Source organism: Myxocyprinus asiaticus, chromosome 36 (genome assembly GCF_019703515.2).
Source record: "Myxocyprinus asiaticus isolate MX2 ecotype Aquarium Trade chromosome 36, UBuf_Myxa_2, whole genome shotgun sequence".
In the NCBI taxonomy this organism is placed as follows: domain Eukaryota; kingdom Metazoa; phylum Chordata; class Actinopteri; order Cypriniformes; family Catostomidae; genus Myxocyprinus; species Myxocyprinus asiaticus.
Window position 1 is genome coordinate 34,733,440 of NC_059379.1, and position 18,741 is coordinate 34,752,180.

The 18,741-nt window shown below is 37.9% G+C and overlaps 1 protein-coding gene across 1 annotated transcript in view; it reads right to left on the reverse strand.

Annotated features, from left to right (window-relative positions):
* The window catches only part of LOC127426746 (coiled-coil domain-containing protein 6-like), a 39,512-nt gene that overhangs the window by 20,266 nt on the left and 505 nt on the right, over nucleotides 1-18,741 (reverse strand). The window contains exons 2-6 of the mRNA XM_051673752.1: nucleotides 16,224-16,373; nucleotides 9,596-9,724; nucleotides 9,409-9,512; nucleotides 9,122-9,282; nucleotides 4,158-4,314 (exon numbers count right to left, since the gene is read on the reverse strand). Coding sequence (XP_051529712.1) covers nucleotides 4,158-4,314; nucleotides 9,122-9,282; nucleotides 9,409-9,512; nucleotides 9,596-9,724; nucleotides 16,224-16,373 — 701 coding nt within the window. The remainder of the gene's footprint in view (nucleotides 1-4,157; nucleotides 4,315-9,121; nucleotides 9,283-9,408; nucleotides 9,513-9,595; nucleotides 9,725-16,223; nucleotides 16,374-18,741) is intronic.

Consider the following 18,741-nt stretch of genomic DNA (forward strand, 5'->3'; position numbering starts at 1 on the left):
TTCCCCCAAGCAATCAGACTTTTGAACTCTTGATATCCCACAATCAAAATACATCAGCACTGCACTTTATTATTATTATTACTCTTATATCTCACACCAGACTGTCATAAATTATATTATTATTATATATATTCTCTCTTAACAACTTACTATCAACCGACAGCCTGAATGTCAACACAGTACAATACAACCTACTGTACATTCTATATATACTACTATATATACTTTTTTTTTTATTATTGAATAATGTGTATCTATATTGTGCGTATTGTATACTGTACAGTGTATGTTATTATTTGTATATTGTGTTGTGTGTAATATGTGTATATTAGACTTTAAATTGTGTTGTGTTAATTTGATGCTTTTGTAAATTGGTATATGTCTCATCACTGTCTATATTGATCGGAACTACACCCAAGAATTTCACACACCATTGCACTTGTGTATATGGCTGTGTGATAATAAATGTGATTTGATTTGTGATAGCCACTCCAGAACCTTCAACTTTTTCTGCTGTAACCACTGGAGGGTCAACTTGGCCTTGTGCTTAGGGTCATTGTCATGCTGGAACGTCCAAGTGTGTCCCATGCGCAGCTTTCGTGCAGAAGAATGCAAATTGTCTGCCAATATTTTCTGATAACATGCTGCATTCATCTTGCCATCAATTTTCACAAGATTCCCCATGCTTTTAGAGCTCACACACCCCCAAAACATCAGTGAGCCACCACCATGCTTCACAGTGGGGATGGTATTTTTTTCACTATAGGCATTGTTGACCCCTCTCCAAACATACCGCTTATGGTTGTGACCATAAAGCTCTATTTTGGTCCAGTCACTCCAAATTACAGTGTGCCAGAAGCTGTGAGGCATGTCAAGGTGCTGTCAGGCATATTGTAACTGGGCTTTTTTGTGGCATTGGTGCAGTAAAGGCTTCTTTCTGGCAACTCGACCATGCAGCTCATTTTTGTTCAAGTATCGTCGTATTGTGCTCCTTGAAACAACCACACCGTCTTTTTCCAGAGCAGCCTGTATTTCTCCTGAGGTTACCTGTGGGTTTTTCTTTGTATCCCGAACAATTCTTCTGGCAGTTGTGGCGGAAATCTTTCTTGGTCTACCTGACCTTGGCTTGATATCAAGAGATCCCTGAATTTTCCACTTCTTAATCAATTATTGAACAGTACTGACTGCCATTTTCAAGGCTTTGGATATCTTTTTATATCCTTTTCCATCTTTATAAAGTTCCATTACCTTGTTACGCAGGTCTTTTGACAGTTCTTTTCTGCTCCCCATGGCTCAGTATCTAGCCTGCTCAGTGCATCCATGTGAGAGCTAACAAACTCATTGACTATTTATACACAGCCGCTAACTGCAATTTTAAAAGCCACAGGTGTGGGAAATTAAACTTTAATTGCCATTTAAACCTGTGTGTGTCACCTTATGTGTCTGTAACAAGGCCAAACATTCAAGGGTATGTAAACTTTTGATCAGGGCCATTTGGGTGATTTCTGTTACCATTATGATTTAAAAAGGAGCCAAACAACTATGTGATAATAAATGGCTTCATATGATCCCTATCCTTAAATAAAAGACAGTTTTTTGCATGATCAGTCATATTTTCAAAATCAATGCCAAAATTTCACAATTTCTGCCAGGGTATGCAAACTTTTGAGCACAACTGTATATTGTACTGCATTTATTCACAAACATATGTATCTGTTATAAATATTTTAGTTAATTTAGTTGATAGATTTTAGTTGTGATATTGTCATGTTAGGTGACTACAGTAGAAGTCAGAAGTTTACCTTAGCCAAATACATTTAAACTCAGTTTTTCACAATTCCTGACATTTAATCGTAGAAAACATTCCCTATCTTAGGTCAGTTAGGATCACTACTTTATTTTAAGAATGTAAAATGTCAGAATAATAGAATTATTTATTTCACCCTTTTCATCACATTCCAAGTGGGTCAGATGTTTACATACACTTTGTTAGTATTTGGTAGCATTGCCTTTAAATTGTTTAACTTGGGTCAAATGTTTTAGGTAGCCTTCCACAAGCTTCTCACAATAAGTTGCTGGAATTTGGCCCATTCCTCCAGAGAGAGCTGGTGTAACAGTCAGGTTTGTAGGCCTCCTTGTTCGCACACACTTTTTCAGTTCTGCCCACACATTTTCTATTGGATTGAGGTCAGGGCTTTGTGATGGCCACTCCAATACCTTGACTTTGTTGTCCTTAAGCCATTTTGCCACAACTCTGGAGTGTGCTTGGGGTCACTGTCCATTTGGTAGACCCATTTGCGACCGAGCTTTAACTTCCTGGCTGATGTCTTGAGATGTTGCTTCAATATATCCATATAATTTTCCTTCCTCATGATGCCATCTATTTTGTTAAGTGCACCACATTTTCCTGTGTATATAGATGTTTACCTGTTTCCTCCAGCATCTTCACAAGGTCCTTTGCTGTTGTTCTGGGATTGATTTGCACTTTTTGCACCAAACTACGTTCATCTCTAGGAGACAGGATGAACGTAGTTTGGTGCACTGGTGCGTAGTCATGTTGGAACAGGAAGGGGCCATCCCCAAACTGTTCCCACAAAGTTGGGAGAATGGAATTGTCCAAAATCTCTTGGTATGCTGAAGCATTCAGAGTTCCTTTCACTGGAACTAAGGGGCCAAGCCCAGCTCCTGAAAAACAACCCCACACCATAATCCCCCCTCCACCAAACTTCACAGTTGGCACAATGCAGTCAGACAAGTACCGTTCTCCTGGCAACCGCCAAACCCAGACTCGTCCATCAGATTGCCAGATGGAGAAGCGTGATTCTCACTCCAGAGAACGCGTCTCCACTGCTCTAGAGTCCAGTGGCGGCGTGCTTTACACGACTGCATCCGACGCTTTGCATTGCACTTGGTGATGTATGGCTTGGATGCAGCTGCTCGGCCATGGAAACCCATTCCATGAAGCTCTCTACGCACTGTTCTTGAGCTAATCTGAAGGCCACAGGAACTTTGGAGGTCTGTAGCGATTGACTCCGCAGAAAGTTGGCAACCTCTGCGCACTATGCGCCTCAGCATCCGCTGACCCCGCTCTGTCATTTTACATGGCCTACCACTTCGTGGCTGAGTTGCTGTCATTCCCAATCGCTTCCACTTTGTTATAATACCACTGACAGTTGACTGTGGAATATTTAGTAGCGAGGAAATTTCACGACTGGACTTGTTGCACAGGTGGCATCTTATCACAGTACCACGCTGGAATTCACCGAGCTCCTGAGAGTGGCCCGTTCTTTCACAAATGTTTGTAGAAGCAGTCTTCATGCCTAGGTGCTTCATTTTATACACCTGTGGCCATGGAAGTGATTGGAACACCAGAATTCAATTATTTGGTTGGGTGAGCGAATACTTTTGGCAATATAGTGTATATATATATATATATATATATATATATATATATATATATATATATATATATATATATAGGACAAAATCTCACTTTATGCAGGACGAATATAAACCCTGCTGTACATATAAAGAGCGCAAGCACAACACATGATCTTTTGACGCATGTAAAGTCCAGATATACTTTATGCTGCTTTAAAAATATCAAGGAAAAACAAAGTGGGGACATGGTATCTAATAATATAATAATTATTATATAAATAACCACAGTCCTTTAGATACCTACATATAAAATTGTAGGTAATATTAATCAAGCAACAATACTGAAAAAGAGAAAAACATTCACTGCTCTTTTCTGGATAACTTAATAAACCCTTTAAAACTGAACACAAACTTAGGATGAGAAATTGCTCATTTTAATTTACAGACCCAAAGTCTGATAGCATTAAATCAGAAACATATTAAAGTATAAAATCTACAGTTTAGTCATTCCGTAGAGACAACTGAAAAACAATTATGAATTTCCCTTTTATTTCACTTATATTTTCCTGGTACCAGTCCATGTTTTCCTTATTGCCATAAACGACAAACTTTAAAGTTGAAAAGATTGTTTTTTTCTGGGTTGGTTGTGTCGCTCAGATCCAGTTTAAACTGAAAAGCGCAAATTTGCTTGTATGCAAGTTGTTGCACCAACACACGTTTTATCACTTGTAGAGGCATGTTTGATGACTTGTTTAAAGTAAATAAAGGGGCAGTACCTCTCGTCATCCATCTCCAGGCTGGACTCGCTCTCAGACAGCTGCCGGCACAGGGCCTCTCTGCGCTCCACCTCCCTCTGGAGCTTCCTCTGCAGCCGGATGTTCTCCTCACGCATATGCCGCTCTTCTTCTATGTATTGAGCCCTCTTCTCTGTATCTGTACACACACACTCATCTTAATGAACACAGTTATCTCTATGGCAAAGTCATTTGGTAACAGTACACTGGCACACATATGGTCATTAGCCACCCAATTAAGGACAGCATGACTAAATGTATGTGACAAACACAAGAAACATGAGGGTCTTTCTTGAACAACAGACTGCAATACATATCACCAAGATACTGTAGGACTAAATATCACCGTTTTACAGAGCTTCTGCAGGTTCGAAGGAATTAAATGTAAGATTTTTTAAGACTTAAGGCCAAATAAAAGAAAAATTTAAGACCACCTTTGCAATAATAATAATTAAAAAAAGAAACACATTAAATAATTCTTTAGCTGGTAAATACAAAACCACTGAGACTACTTGGATGACTCTGGACATGTTTCTTATATTTTATTGTGCATTTATGCGTTTCCTTTTTTTTTTTTTTTTTATAAGTTAATACAACATTAAAACTCTAAATTAATGCATTAAGAATGCATGTAGCCTAAAGTATGTAGCCTATATTGTGACCCTTCTCTTTAGTCACTTGCTTTCCAGCAAGACGTGACGCAATAGACCAATGCTTTGGCAATGTCACCGCTTATGTCAAACACGGAAGTGGTGGCAAAAACCATGCGTAAAAAGTAAACTTTTATCGGATTACGTTGTTGAAAAATTATTTCGAGTGCTCTCGTTGACTGCTGTGGCTTCAAGCCATCAACAGAGCTGACCGGACTGAAAAGATAATTTCAACTCACAACCTTGCAGCAAAAATTTAAAGCGAACATGATTACATGTTTGTTATGAACTCATTTTATTATAGTAATTGTATCGGTAAGAATATGTTTGTATTTATGATGGTTTTGTGTCATACTTTCGTTTAATCATCTATTCTGTCAAATCTAGCGCAACAGACAGTGAGCCTTCTGCCACCACATTGCACATCTGCTGACATTTTTGTAAACAAGAGGATTGGTCTATAGACATTATGTTTGATTTTTAATGGGAATGGAAATGAAGCTCTGAGGGATAGACTTACCATCTCTCCAATGGCATGCATGGTATAAATCTGTAAAAAGCTCCAATATCCCATCTGATTTTCCACAACTCATGTTGTCTGGAGTTTTTTGTCTACCGAGTATGCTTGAAATTATATTTTTCCAATGTTTTGTCTGCGGAACGATCCAAAAACAATTTAAACTGCAGTACAGCAGAGATTTTACGTCTATCCCGCACAGCCTTGTTGTCATTCTCGTCAAAAATTAAATATGACGCTGCTTTGAATAAGGTCTAGGATGTGCTGAATAACTTTTATATATTTTTTCTTGGCAGATACCTTTACCAAATACTTTAACAGGTAGTTAAAGTGCAGTTCATTTAAAAAATGAAATTTCTGTCATCACTGGTCACCCTTGAGTCTGTATGAATTTTTCTCTGCCATGGAACAAAAAAAGAGATAAGCAAAACGTTTGGTCTCAGTCACCGTTCACTGTCACTGCATCTTGTTTTTCATTCAGTGAAAGTGAATGGTGACTGAAACTCCCTAATATCTCCTTTTGATATCCACTGAAATAAAGTCATACAGGTTTGCAACAGCATGACGGTAAGTAATGACAATTTTAATGTTTGTTTGAAATATCTCAAGTAAAAGTCAAAACTCATCAGTTACCTTAAAAATGGGTGTTTAAAGTTGACAATATGTACTGAAAATGTAAACAGATTAAATTATGAAAGAAACCTGTGCTGCATAATTAGTTATGATGTATATTGAAAACAGATTATATACTAAATATTAATTATAGATCATATATATTCATATTATGTATATTATTAATATTATATTTTTTTATAATTATATTATTATTATTTTGTATATTATTATTTATTTATTTTAAATTGACTGATTCAGATGGCAGAGAAAATACCTGTATATGTCAGATGGCGCTCAAGAGAGGAGGAGATGAGGGATATAACAGGTGAAACTCTGCAGCTGAATAGTTCTGTTAGCTTTACAATTATTGTCAAAGGTAATGTGAAGTAAGGAAGTGCCACGATTTGAAAGGTGTCAAAAGACACTCCAACCTCACGCGCTTGCAAACTGCAACGTTGACAGCTCTGTCGATTATAAACAGGAACGACAGTGTTAGCGCATCGCTCGCTTACAAAGATGCAAAATAACAGCATTTGCATTTCTGACTAACGGGTTTATGAAGGTTTATACATGTGTAACATCGTAAGTTCAATAAAAATGCGCTTCTCTGCGCGTGCTCACACTAAACTCAAGCTTCAGCTTCTAAATGACGGATGCATGAGAGAGAGAGAGAGATGATTTTGATTCTGCTGTTTTAAGCGTCTCCTCTATTTACGCCCCAAAATGTAAGACCTCAGCAAATGAAATTTAAGACTTCTTGTAATTTATTTAAGATATTTAAGACTTTTTATGGCCTTAAATTTTAAAAAGTAAATTTAAGACTTTTTAAGGACCCGAGGAAACCCTGGTTTTAGTTTTTTGGAAATAAGAAAAAAAAAAAAAAAAAACATTCTAAAGATTTGGGAGAAGGTTTGGAGGAAGATAATGGATTTTAAACACGCACTCATAACTGTGCAGTTATTTCAGTCATTAAATCTGAGAAGTTGTTTGAACGTGCTTCCTTGTGTGAATATTATTGTCCAGTCTGCAAGATTAAGAGTTTACCCACTGACACATTTTACCCCACCTCTGTGTCCATCTACTCCCAAATTGCAATTCATTGCGTTTCCTCAATTGTCCCAGGTGTCATAAATCTGTTAACCTACATACGTATATAACCAGTGACATAAAGGACTCTCTGTTGTAGGCTGTCATTAAGCAACGTAAATCAATTAAAACCCAGATACCTGCCTCTCATATTTACATAAAAATGCTGTAATAAAGGCCTCTAGACTGCATCTGGTGCAGACTTCGCAAAATGCCAAATGAACCACAACAAGACAAATGGGACACTCTACGGTCGTGTGGTTTTTATGGGCACATGCAAAACAGGGCACAAGACCACATGTCCACATCAAACGTGCCATTTGGAACAGGGCCTTCCTGAGATTTAATCTGAGCGATGAAGTCATTGTGGTTTGTGTACATACTGCCCTCTTGCGCCCATGGAAACAAAAATTCAACTGGCTACAATCAGAGAAACTGTTTTGATGCCTGGTTTGTACACTGTGCATAATTTTACAGTGGACATGCATCTTAAAGTTATTAAATGGTATTCACAAGCCTATTAATTCAGTAATGTGACACATTTTTGAGCAAAACAATATTCAATGAAAAAAGAATGTATAATGGGGCTTGACTTCATCCAATGGGAACTGATTAAACTGTGAAATACTGGAATGGAGTCAGACCTGAATTTGAGTTTGCAGTGGATTATGGAGGACTACTCCCATCCTGAAACAACCACTGTTTTTCTTAAGAGGATCTCTATGTATCCCAATTGTAACTCTTTTTCAAATCTATCATTATTTGCTATTATTGTCTTAACAGTTATAACATTAATGTTAAACAGCATTAAAATACAGTGAGATTTGGCAAGATTTTAGAATTACCTGCAACAGTAGCCTAAACAATGCCTAGATAGCTATTTGTCAATTGGTTACATTAGAGAATTGATTTCCTCTGAAAAGGAAAGTAGTTTGAGGTGGATCAAGTTATTACATTTTCATGGAATTCCTTTGGAAAAACATGTGCTGATGAATCATGCTCAATAGGAACAGAAACGTGTTTTGAGAACATATAGACCATTTCAAGGTTGTAAACAATAACAAAGGAATTGGAACGCTACCGACCCTGAAGCATTTCTGGAATCATTACTGGATCCTTTAAAGGAGGCTCAGAGTTGACAAATTTTCTCAAAGAACATCAAACGTTTACCTGAAGTGACTTATTCAGATGTATTGTTGATACTGAGAGCATCTACATGAGAGAGGCGATGAAACTGTATCGCAGTTTAGACGCTCACAATTATTTCCTCAGCAGAAAGATCGGGAATATTGGATCGCTCCCATTATAATCAATGAAGCCGTTCAATGAAGTTGTATGCGTGACCTGCAGACAAGCTAAGGATTTCTTTTTTAATTATAAAAATACTTTTCTAGTCTCTTTTTCTGTGCTAGCTTCTATACTACTCCAGCAACTCTGAAAACTTAGCAGTTCAAAATGCAGATAATGTTGACTTGTGTGACATTTCTTGTTATGTTCCTCATTTGCAAGTCAATTTAGATAAGTGTCTGCAAAAAGACTAAGTGTAAAAGTAAATGACTTGTGCAGCTTTATTCATTATAATAGGAGCAATCTATAGTCACTTTTAGAGCTTTACCTCTCAAACGTATAATTAGCTGGGATACATTTTGTTCATCTACCAGAGATGTGTGCTACAATTGTTAGTACTGCACATATACAGCTCGCTTCGTTGCAGCGGTTCATGTGTCCATTTGCGGTGGCTTTTTCTGAGATCTAACCACTTTAATTTCCATTAGTTCCAGGCATCCAGAGATCATCCAGCCACCAAACAACATTGTCAGCATTTTAATAATGGCATTTTATGACCATCATGTTAACATTAGTAATGTTAATCATGTTGAAGTCACTTTGAATGAAGAGCCTCCCGATGCTGTTTTGAAAGAGTTTGACATCTAGCAGGAAATGTTCAAGGGACAAAGACAACACGACTCACTTCCTTAAACCAACGAATAGTCCTTGAAATGGTGTATAGGATCAATATTGATTCTCAGTTGACTCTCAATATCAAAGAACTAATCTAGTGTAACACAGCCACTCACGATGTAGCTCTGCAATGCGCAGGTTCTTCTTCAGTTTCTCCACCTCACTCTTGAGGAATTGGATGTGTCGCATCATGTTCTCAGGAGACTCTATCTCCATGGAGATGTTCCTGGGGGATGAAGGGGCAGAGACAGGCTGGTCAAGCTTCTCTTGTAGAATCCTGCAGGGGAGGAAAAAAACAGATCCGTAAAGATCTTCCATCATCATTTTATATTTAAAGAAACATACACAGTGTTTATATTTTGGAGTTACTCGAAGAAGCTACTGAGAACAGAACAGCACTGGCCTTTTTTCTGCCTCCAGTTTGTCCATGCGCTTCCATAGGCGATTCACTAGAGCTTCTTGTTCTTGCTCTAAAGTGTTTTCCAAGTCGATCTTTTCACGACTGAGCTAAAAGACCACAATTGTTCAAGTATAAGCAAAGAACTGAATCTGTTGAATGGAACTCATTAAACAAGAGTTGACAGAGTTACCTGTTCTAAGGTGAGCTGTTTGGAGATTGTGTCATTCTCCAGCTTCTTGATCTTCTTCATCAGTTTGTTCACTTGAAACTCCTGCTCCTGTTCTAAGTGCTGCTCCAGTTCGGCTTTCTCATGTTGTAACTGGATGGGGGAGGGAAAAATCCACTTACAAAATGGTAAACCCCTGAAAATGGCCTATGCCAGAGCAAAGCTCCTTATGCTTTGTAAATTATTTTGATTGGCCACTCCATATTTTAAATGCGTATGTGATATACTCTTTGTTTTCAAATACCTGATGAAGGTCACATGACCGAAACGTTGTATTAATTAAATTGTTATTTTGCAAGCAGCAGCGTGCAGGATTTTGTTTCTTGTTTTTTTAGGTACCACTTATTCCCAAAAAAATATTCTGCAGAAAATATGTATCTCTAACTAAGCATTGTGGTATGAAGTCACTAATTACATCGATTTACACTGGCAGCCAAAAGTTTGGAATAATGTACAGATTTTGCTGTTTTGGAAGGAAATTGGTACTTTAATTTTAAATGTAATCTAATCATTCATATTATTTTTATATCATATTACATATCATATTTATATCATATAGCATACAATTTAAATACCTGCTTTAGCCGAAACAACATTTAAATGCAACTAAAACTTGCCTATTAGGGCATATTTCAAATTTCAATACTCTGATTACTGGCTGGCAAGTCTAGAAATAGTCCAGCTAGTAAAATATGAACATGTTCCTATAAAATAGCATGTCAACTATGTAAGTAAAATGACTTACTCATCCGAAATTGTATACTCGGCTGGATCAAATCGCTTTTCAAAATGTAAACGTTCATCGTCGGAGTCCCGCTCTTCTGAGGAAAATGTGAACCCTTCGTCACTATCCAGGAGCTTCCTCACCTGTGTAGCGTGCCATCTTCCAAACACGCAGGAAAGTGAATGAATCTGATGATGAACTTGTTGGGGGCGTTTACCATTTGCATTGATCGCCTCAGCACATTACCATATGAATAGCGCGCTCTGCTGGTGGGTGTGATCTCAGAGATAATTAGCTGAGCCAGGAGAAACTGTACATCTCTTTAGTTTCATACAGATTACATTGCAGGAGAATATTTGTTTTAAATTTGAATTGTTCTATTTAAAAGTAGACATTTTAAGCTTTCTTTAGACATATGTTTCATGTTTGTGTGATAAGTATTCACTGAGTTTCAGTTCATTTTTGTGACGTGTTTCAGAAAGATGCTCGCGGAGACAGAGACGGCTGAAAGCGTTTATTTTCTTTATTTTACAAAAGCACAAGGTTTGTTGTTATTGTGAGTGTACACAAATAAAAGTAGACCCTTTAGTAGTCTCTAATGATGTCTTACATTATCTGTATCCCCAAAAATGACAGACTATTTTAATTTGTTTCCGCTGTTATGATGAAAAAGTCCAGCAGGACGCGCCTGAGGGTTAAGGTCAATATTAGGTCAAAAATGGCAAAAAAAGCAGCTGCTTTCTCTAGGAACTCATCAGTCAATCATTGTTTTGAGGAATGAAGGCTATACAATGCTTGAAATTGCCAAAAAACAGAAGATTTCATACAAAGGTGTACACTACAGTCTTCAAAGACAAAGGACAACCGGCTCTTACAAGGACAGAAAGAGATGTGGAAGGCCAGATGTACAAGTAAACAAGAGGATAAGTACATCAGAGTCTCTAGTTTGAGAAACATGTCCTCAGCTGACAGCTTCATTGAATTCTACACGCTCAACACCAGTTTCATGTACAACAGTAAAGAGAAGACTCAGGGGTGCAGGCCTTATGGGAAGAATTGCAAAGAAAAAGCCACTTTTGAAACAGAAAAACAAAAAGAAAAGGTTAGAGTGGGCAAAGAAACACAGACATTGGACAACAGATAATTGTAAAAGAGTGTTATGGATCTTAACCCCATTGAGCTTTTGTGGGATCAGCTAGACTGTAAGATCCGTGAGAAGTGCCCGACAAGACAGCCACATCTATAGCAAGTGCTACAGGAAGCGTGGGGTGAAATGTCACCTGAGTATCTGGACAAACTGACAGCTAGAATGCCAAGGATCTGCAAAGCTGTCATTGCTGCATGTGGAGGATTTTTTGATGAGAACTCTTTGAAGTAGTTTAAGAAGTTCTGAAAAAAAATTTCAAATTGTAATAGTAATTTTTCATGTTATTAATGTCCTGACTATACATTGTGATCAGTTGAATGCCACTTTGGTGAATAAAAGTACCAATTTCTTTCCATAAGAGCAAAATCTGTACATTATTCCAAACTTTTGGCCGCCAGTGTAAGTCTCAAAAGCCTTACGTACACATTAGCGATAATTCATGATTTCAACACTAATTTGTGAATCTTTCCGACTGTTTAAAAAAAAATTGTCTTTGTGCTGTAGATTCAGCAGTGGCATCGGTGGAAAAACGCAGTCAACGGAATGTCATGACAATCATTATTTCCAGTATTTTTCAAATTAAGGAACAAGTTATGAATACATAAAATGTTGTAATCAGATGAGGTTTTAAATCAATAAAACGTACCTCCCTATCCTAAAACTTGAACCTAAACCTAACCAATGATGTTCTAAAAGCAAACGAGAGGTGAACAAAACAGACATCCTTACCCTAAACCAACACCATTTTGTGTCATTTCTATGACCCTTTCATCTCACATGTCAGCATGGGAGTCCAAAAACCAGCACTTTATCAGGTAAGCTCCCGAGCAAGTTATCAAGTTCAATATGTTTTAAAATGTAGGTGGGTCTGTAATACAAGCGTTAAAATGCATTTTTTTTTTAAATGATGCGTTAGAGTAAAAGTGTTTTGATATCATAACATAGCAGTGTGAGTAATAGTGCAAAACATATGTACACTATGTCATAATCTGCAGTTGTAGTGTTAATTTCACCAGGAAACAGCAGCAAACTGTAGAACGCGGCACGTAAAATTCAGTTTGCAAAAATGTAGTTATAGTAACGTTCATTCTGTTAGACTAGGTTGCGAAAATGACTTCTAAATGTGCGTGATCTCCGATCCATCAGACGTCATTGTCTTAAAAACCCATCATGCGTCTGTAATGGATATCATGACATGGAATAATTTGGTGAACCTTTGTCAGTCAGCACCATTCACCGATGCATCAACAGATGCAAGTTAAGTCTTTACTATGCAAAGCAGAAGCCATACATCAACACTGTCCAGAAGCACCACTGACTTCTCTGGGCACAGTCTCATCTGAAATGGAAAGTAGAACAGTGAAAGTGTTTTGTGGTTCGACGAGTCCATATTTCAAATAGTTTTTGGAAAAACAACAGTTTCGTTCTCTGTGCCAAAGAGGAAAAGGGCCATCCAAGCTGCTATCAGCGTCAGGTCCAAAAGCCAGTGTCCGTTGTGGTATGGAGGTTTGTCAGTGCCCATGGCATGAGTAACTTGCACATCTCCGAGGGCAGTCAATGCAGAAAGATATGTAAAGGTTTTGGAGCAACAAATACTGCCGTCCAGACGCTGTCTTTTCCAGGGACATCCCTGCATTTTCTAAGAGGACAACACCAAACCACATTCTGCTGGGATTACAAGTGCATAGCAATGTAAGCAGATAGTGTGAGTCCTGACTTGTCTCCAATTGAGAATGTGTGGCACATTATGAAATGCAAAATACAGCAATAAATGCCCCGTACAATTGCGCAGCTGAAGACCTGCATAATGGATTAATGGATAGTGTGGAAAATTCTGCTTGCTAAACTTAAACTTGTGTCTTCAGTGCCTAAACGCTTGATAAGTGTTATAAGAAGAAATGGTGATGTAACACAGTGGCACTCGACTGTCCTGACTTTTTTGGAGCGTGTTGCAATCATCTGAATTCAAATGTGTACATAAAAAAAAACAAAAAACATCAAAAATGTGTTTTGGTAGTGCTTTCAATATAGCACAAGATAAATATAATTTACAAATCACTCCTTTTTGTTTACTTTTTTGGAAATGGGGTTGTGGATTATATAACGCTGAATAATAAAACTGCAGCAATACTCTTATCCACCATTTAAAGCTGCTGCTCTGAAGAACTTGGAAGTGCAGTTGCCTGCGGTTTTGAATTCACTGTAATTTCATCTATAAGAACTAGTTCATGATTCCCAATCTTAGCAGTAGAGAATATTTGTTGAGTTTAACTGCTTATTACAGCATTTCTAACAAAAAGCAACCTATGAGTCAACATATTCCCATCTGCGATAAAATACTGTGCAATTGCAGGTGCCCTGTGATTTCACTACAGCTCCCTCTCTCACACACACTACCACTCTTTCACTGCATCTTATGTTGTTCCTGAAGAAGCTGAGGACAGACAGAAAAACACAGACACCATAAGCCACAAGTTCCTTAGAACTGCACTGCTAGAACAGTTCCCTAAAAGACCATGAATCACTGCCTGAAAGTCAAGAGCATGTTGGAACTGGAACAGGCTTTTTGAGGAAGCTTTGTCCTTGGTTGGATGGCTCAGTGAGGGTTATGTGCCAAAAGATGAGGTGGCATCCAACGACTGGCAAGTGGATTTGATGGTGTGCCAGATCCCTGTGTGTATATTTTAATGATTCCAGAGAGATTGGTCACATTTCCTGCACTCCCCCTCAGTGACTTATCACTATGCGCTGTGCACAAAGGTAGGAACCGTCTTCTTCAAAGCATTTGAACACCACCACATTTGCTGTGGAATGTTTGTTCTTGAACTTTGCAACACTCAGCACTCTGGGAGTGTCAAATGTAAACAATTGGCACTTTTCTACCATCTGGCCGAACAGTTCAGAGAATGGTGAGTAAAGCCCTAAGTAGAGACTGTTAGCATACCGTTAACATTTATAATTCACGGTATTACTTTTATTTTTTATTTTCTAAAATCCAAGTAAAGGAAAGAAAGTTTCCATTGTACATATCAGTTAAATTAAGAGGGAATCAGCTACATTTACACAGCATAATAAAAACTTTAACATCAAATACATCTCTAAATTGTGACATCCTCCTGTTTCACTCATCCATCACTTCATTTTAAAAGGCACATACGTGAACTACATGGCAGAGAGAGCGCAGCACACTGAAATGTCAAAGCCTGAACCTTTATTTCCCCCCGCCAAGCGGCTGAAGTCCATGGTGTGGGAATATTTTGGTTATTTAAAAGACCCACATGGCACCATCAATGTGATGGTTACCCAATTTGTAAACTTTGACGAAAAAAGTGTCAGCTCAGGTAGGGAAAACTTTAAACCTGTGATCATCTGTGATCATCACTGCAAGGAATATGCAGAGATGAATGTAAGTGAATATACAGTATATAGGCTAAAAAAATGATATACCCCTTTCATAACACTCCCAGATACACAAGATTTGTATGACTGATTATGTTTATTGTGCGTTTAACGTTATGTTTGTGCTTTCTGCCCTCCAAATGTATTTAAACGCATTAATGCAACATTGTTATAGGCCAGTTGTTTCTTCATGCATATTTGCATAAGTGTAGCGAAACAGTAGAACTACAATGCGTTGAATACTACTACTAATAATAATAATAATAATGTTTTATTTGTAAAGTACTATTTTAAAAAAAAAAGTTTTATAAAGTGCTCTAGTGCATAAAGGAAATGGACAGTGATAGTAGAAAGTACTGGAAAAAACATCAATAAACTAAACATATCTTAACTGTTACCCTGGGTAGACCATCTACAATTTTTTTTTTTTTTGTTTGTTTTTGCTATTAAATAGACATCATTTTCATACATTGCTATTTTTATAAATCTTAAAATACCTATAAAGTTTTCAAATGAATTTATGTATCCAGAAAAATTTCATGACTGGCACCTTACTACCATGATACAGCAGTATGTTCTGTGAAGATTATCATACCGTGAACATTTCATAAAGTTACACCCCTAGCTTTTGTGTGTTAAGAGTACGCGAGGTGTAAGAAAAAAGGAAAGAAAAAAGAACGGGCCTCACGCGTTCAGGCCTTGAGCACTCTACACTTGTATGCAGACCTTAGCGTTCGCGTCTAACCGACGTATACTTTGGGCTTTTCGTTTCCAGGAGTATTTCCATTTAAGCACGGTTCGGTATGGTACGATTGCAAACCATTAACACAGTTTGCTAACCATACTCAGGACAAAGAACCATGCCGATGGAACGGCTGTAGTGAGGTAGCGACTCACAATTGGTCACATGCTTGGGGACAATGGGGTTATATAAAACTACTGATTTTAGTTTGCGGTTTATAAGTATAGAAACAATATATTTTAAGTTTATTGCAAAATATTCTGATATGTACAAATGCTATCTTTTTTTTTTGACGCACTGTGAATGACGCAACCAAGTCGGACTCCCTTTACCCTAGTAGAGTAGGGTAAAGGGAGTCCGACTTGGTTGCGTCATTCACAGTGCGTCATTGAAGTGGGCGGTAGCTACTCAGGTTGTTTTGCGGGCTATGTCTGCTGTGGTTAAAGTTTTATAAGTTCTGTTGAAAATCAATTCGTCTATGGGAAAAAAAATGAATGGGACTTTTACTTCTGGAACCAGAGTGTTGCACTCTATAGAGAACAAATTTTAGACCCATATAAAAAGACGGCTGAGTACTTACTTGCATAAGTTTTCGCGAGAGTTCATTGGTAAGGAATTCCTCTTCGTTCTCATAGTTGACTGCAAGTGTTTCTTTCTCTTTCTGCAGGGCCTGAATTTTCTTGAACAAGGTGTTACTGATGAACTCCTCTTCTTGTTCTGCCCTTGCTTGCTAAAAAACAAAAAACAAGTTAGGCCAAGCACACGCTACAAGACAGAATCCTTTCACACTGCACACATTTAAAGAGTCACAGATTCTTGTTTTCTGTTGTAACTTGTGTTGGTGCGCATTTCACACAATTAATCACAGACAATAGGTGTGCCATTTTACAAGATCACATTCTCCAAAACCAGTAAAGACTCAAGGTTATCCTTTGATGGACAACTTTTTGACTTATTATATGCATATAAGAAAGGCTATGTTCAGACTGTCAGTCCAAATCAGATTTTGATGTATCCGATCTTCAGGATTGACTGTCCGCACTGTGAAACGCAACTGAACAGATCCGATTTGTGTGACCCATGGCAATCTTCATTTTCTAGCACATCTGCATTGGTATGCAACATGGAGGGGAATGGAACAACGATTATAGCTTATAACATGGCAATGTGTAGTTGCGGAGCTGGACTAAGCCTTATGAGGCAGCAGCAGAGATGGAGGAATCACTGTATTTCATGTGATTTTTTGCCATTCAGACTTGCCAAATGATCGGATTGGATTCCAATCAGATATACACACAAATCAGATTTGGACTGAAAGTCTGAACATAGCTAAAGTGGCCTCTCAGACTAATTAATGCAGAGGGGAAAATCTAAAAGCATACAGTTTGTTTTGTGATGCAAACGCAACAATCTAAAGAGATGCAGGCCTGGGGCTGATGATGTATTTCACATAAAAGGCTGTAAAACCTGGGCAAAGAACTGTTATCTGTTTCAGATAATGGAGGAGGATAAATCTAGGGTTTACTGTTTGGTTTCAATTTAGGCTATACAGACAAACCAAGTTTATGCTATTTTTGGACACCAGTTTGCAGTGCACTCTCAAACCTACATGCACAAATTATAGTACAAGGAAGTTTAAGTATATATATCCTTGCTTTCTAAATATGAAGTGTTGCTAAGCGGTCATCTGCAAGACCATAAGCTAGAGAGAATGGGAACTGCAAAATGATGTAGGACTCCACATGCACTCTGAATAAACTACATGCAATTATTCAATCTACATTGAATTAAATATTTTGTACAACCCATTAAACAGCTATTAAGAGACAAATATGCTCACAGCATCATCATAACACTATGTAACACAATTTTTGTTCCTGGGTAGTAAGTGTTATTTCCTAATTGCTTATGCCTCAAAAGTATAGAAAATGGCTATTATTCCCCACAAACTTTGCTTTTGTGACCAGGACAGTGATATTTTGAAATTGACCTATTTCCAATGAGAAAACAGGCGAATTTGTGTCTTTTCGTTCACATAAAGTCAGAAAAAAACAACATATGAATCCAAAATCTTTCTTTATCTGTGGTCCAATGAAGACACCGGCTTTGAACTTTGCCTCAGACAGCTTAGGGAAGAAGTCTTGAAGGTGCTTGAAGGCTGCCGACTCCTTATCTAGAGCTCTGACAAATTGTTTCATAAGGCCCAATTTGATGTGCAGTGGTGGCATCAGCACCTTCCGGGGGTCCACCAGTGGCTCCCACTTGACGTTCTTCCTCCCCACAGAGAACTCGGTCCACTGTGGCCAGTCCCGCCTGTGGTAGTGCGCCTTGGTGTCCCTGCTGTCCCAAAGGCAAAGATAGCAGGGAAACTTGGTAAAACCGCCTTGGAGACCCATCAGGACTGCCACCATTTTGAAGTCTCCTATGACCTCCCAGCTGTACTTATCATACTTCAAGGCATCCAGCAAGGTCTTGATGCTGTTGTAATCCTCTTTGAGGTGCACCGAGTGAGCCAGGGGAAGAGACGGGTACTTGTTACCATTATGGACCAGCACAGCTTTGAATATTACTTTAGTATAAATACATGTTAATTTGGATTCATATGTTGATTTTATGTGAACGAAAAGACACAAATTCGCCCGTTTTCTCATTGGAAATAGGTCAATTTCAAAATATCACTGTCCTGGTCACAAAAGCAAAGTTTGTGGGGAATAATAGCCATTTTCTATACTTTTGAGGCATAAGCAATTAGGAAATAACACTTACTACCCATCAAAAAAAAAAAAAAAAAAAGTGTTAAACAGTGTAATTAACCACAGCTACATGACCTCATCATTTAAACATGGCAATATTACGCATGTTATTATTATGGGATTGCAACTGGTTATATTGGTTGTAATTTGCTCTGGCACATGCTAAAATGTTTGGCATGAATCGAATTCTTTATACTATTTCTGTCAACTAAGTAACGTTAAATAAGAAGTTCATATTTACGAATTATCACGGTTATTTCTCTAAAAATTATGTTGATACTCCCAGAGTAAGTTAAATAAAATGCTTACTACTGTATTGGTAGCTTATGATAATTTGAATGTTTT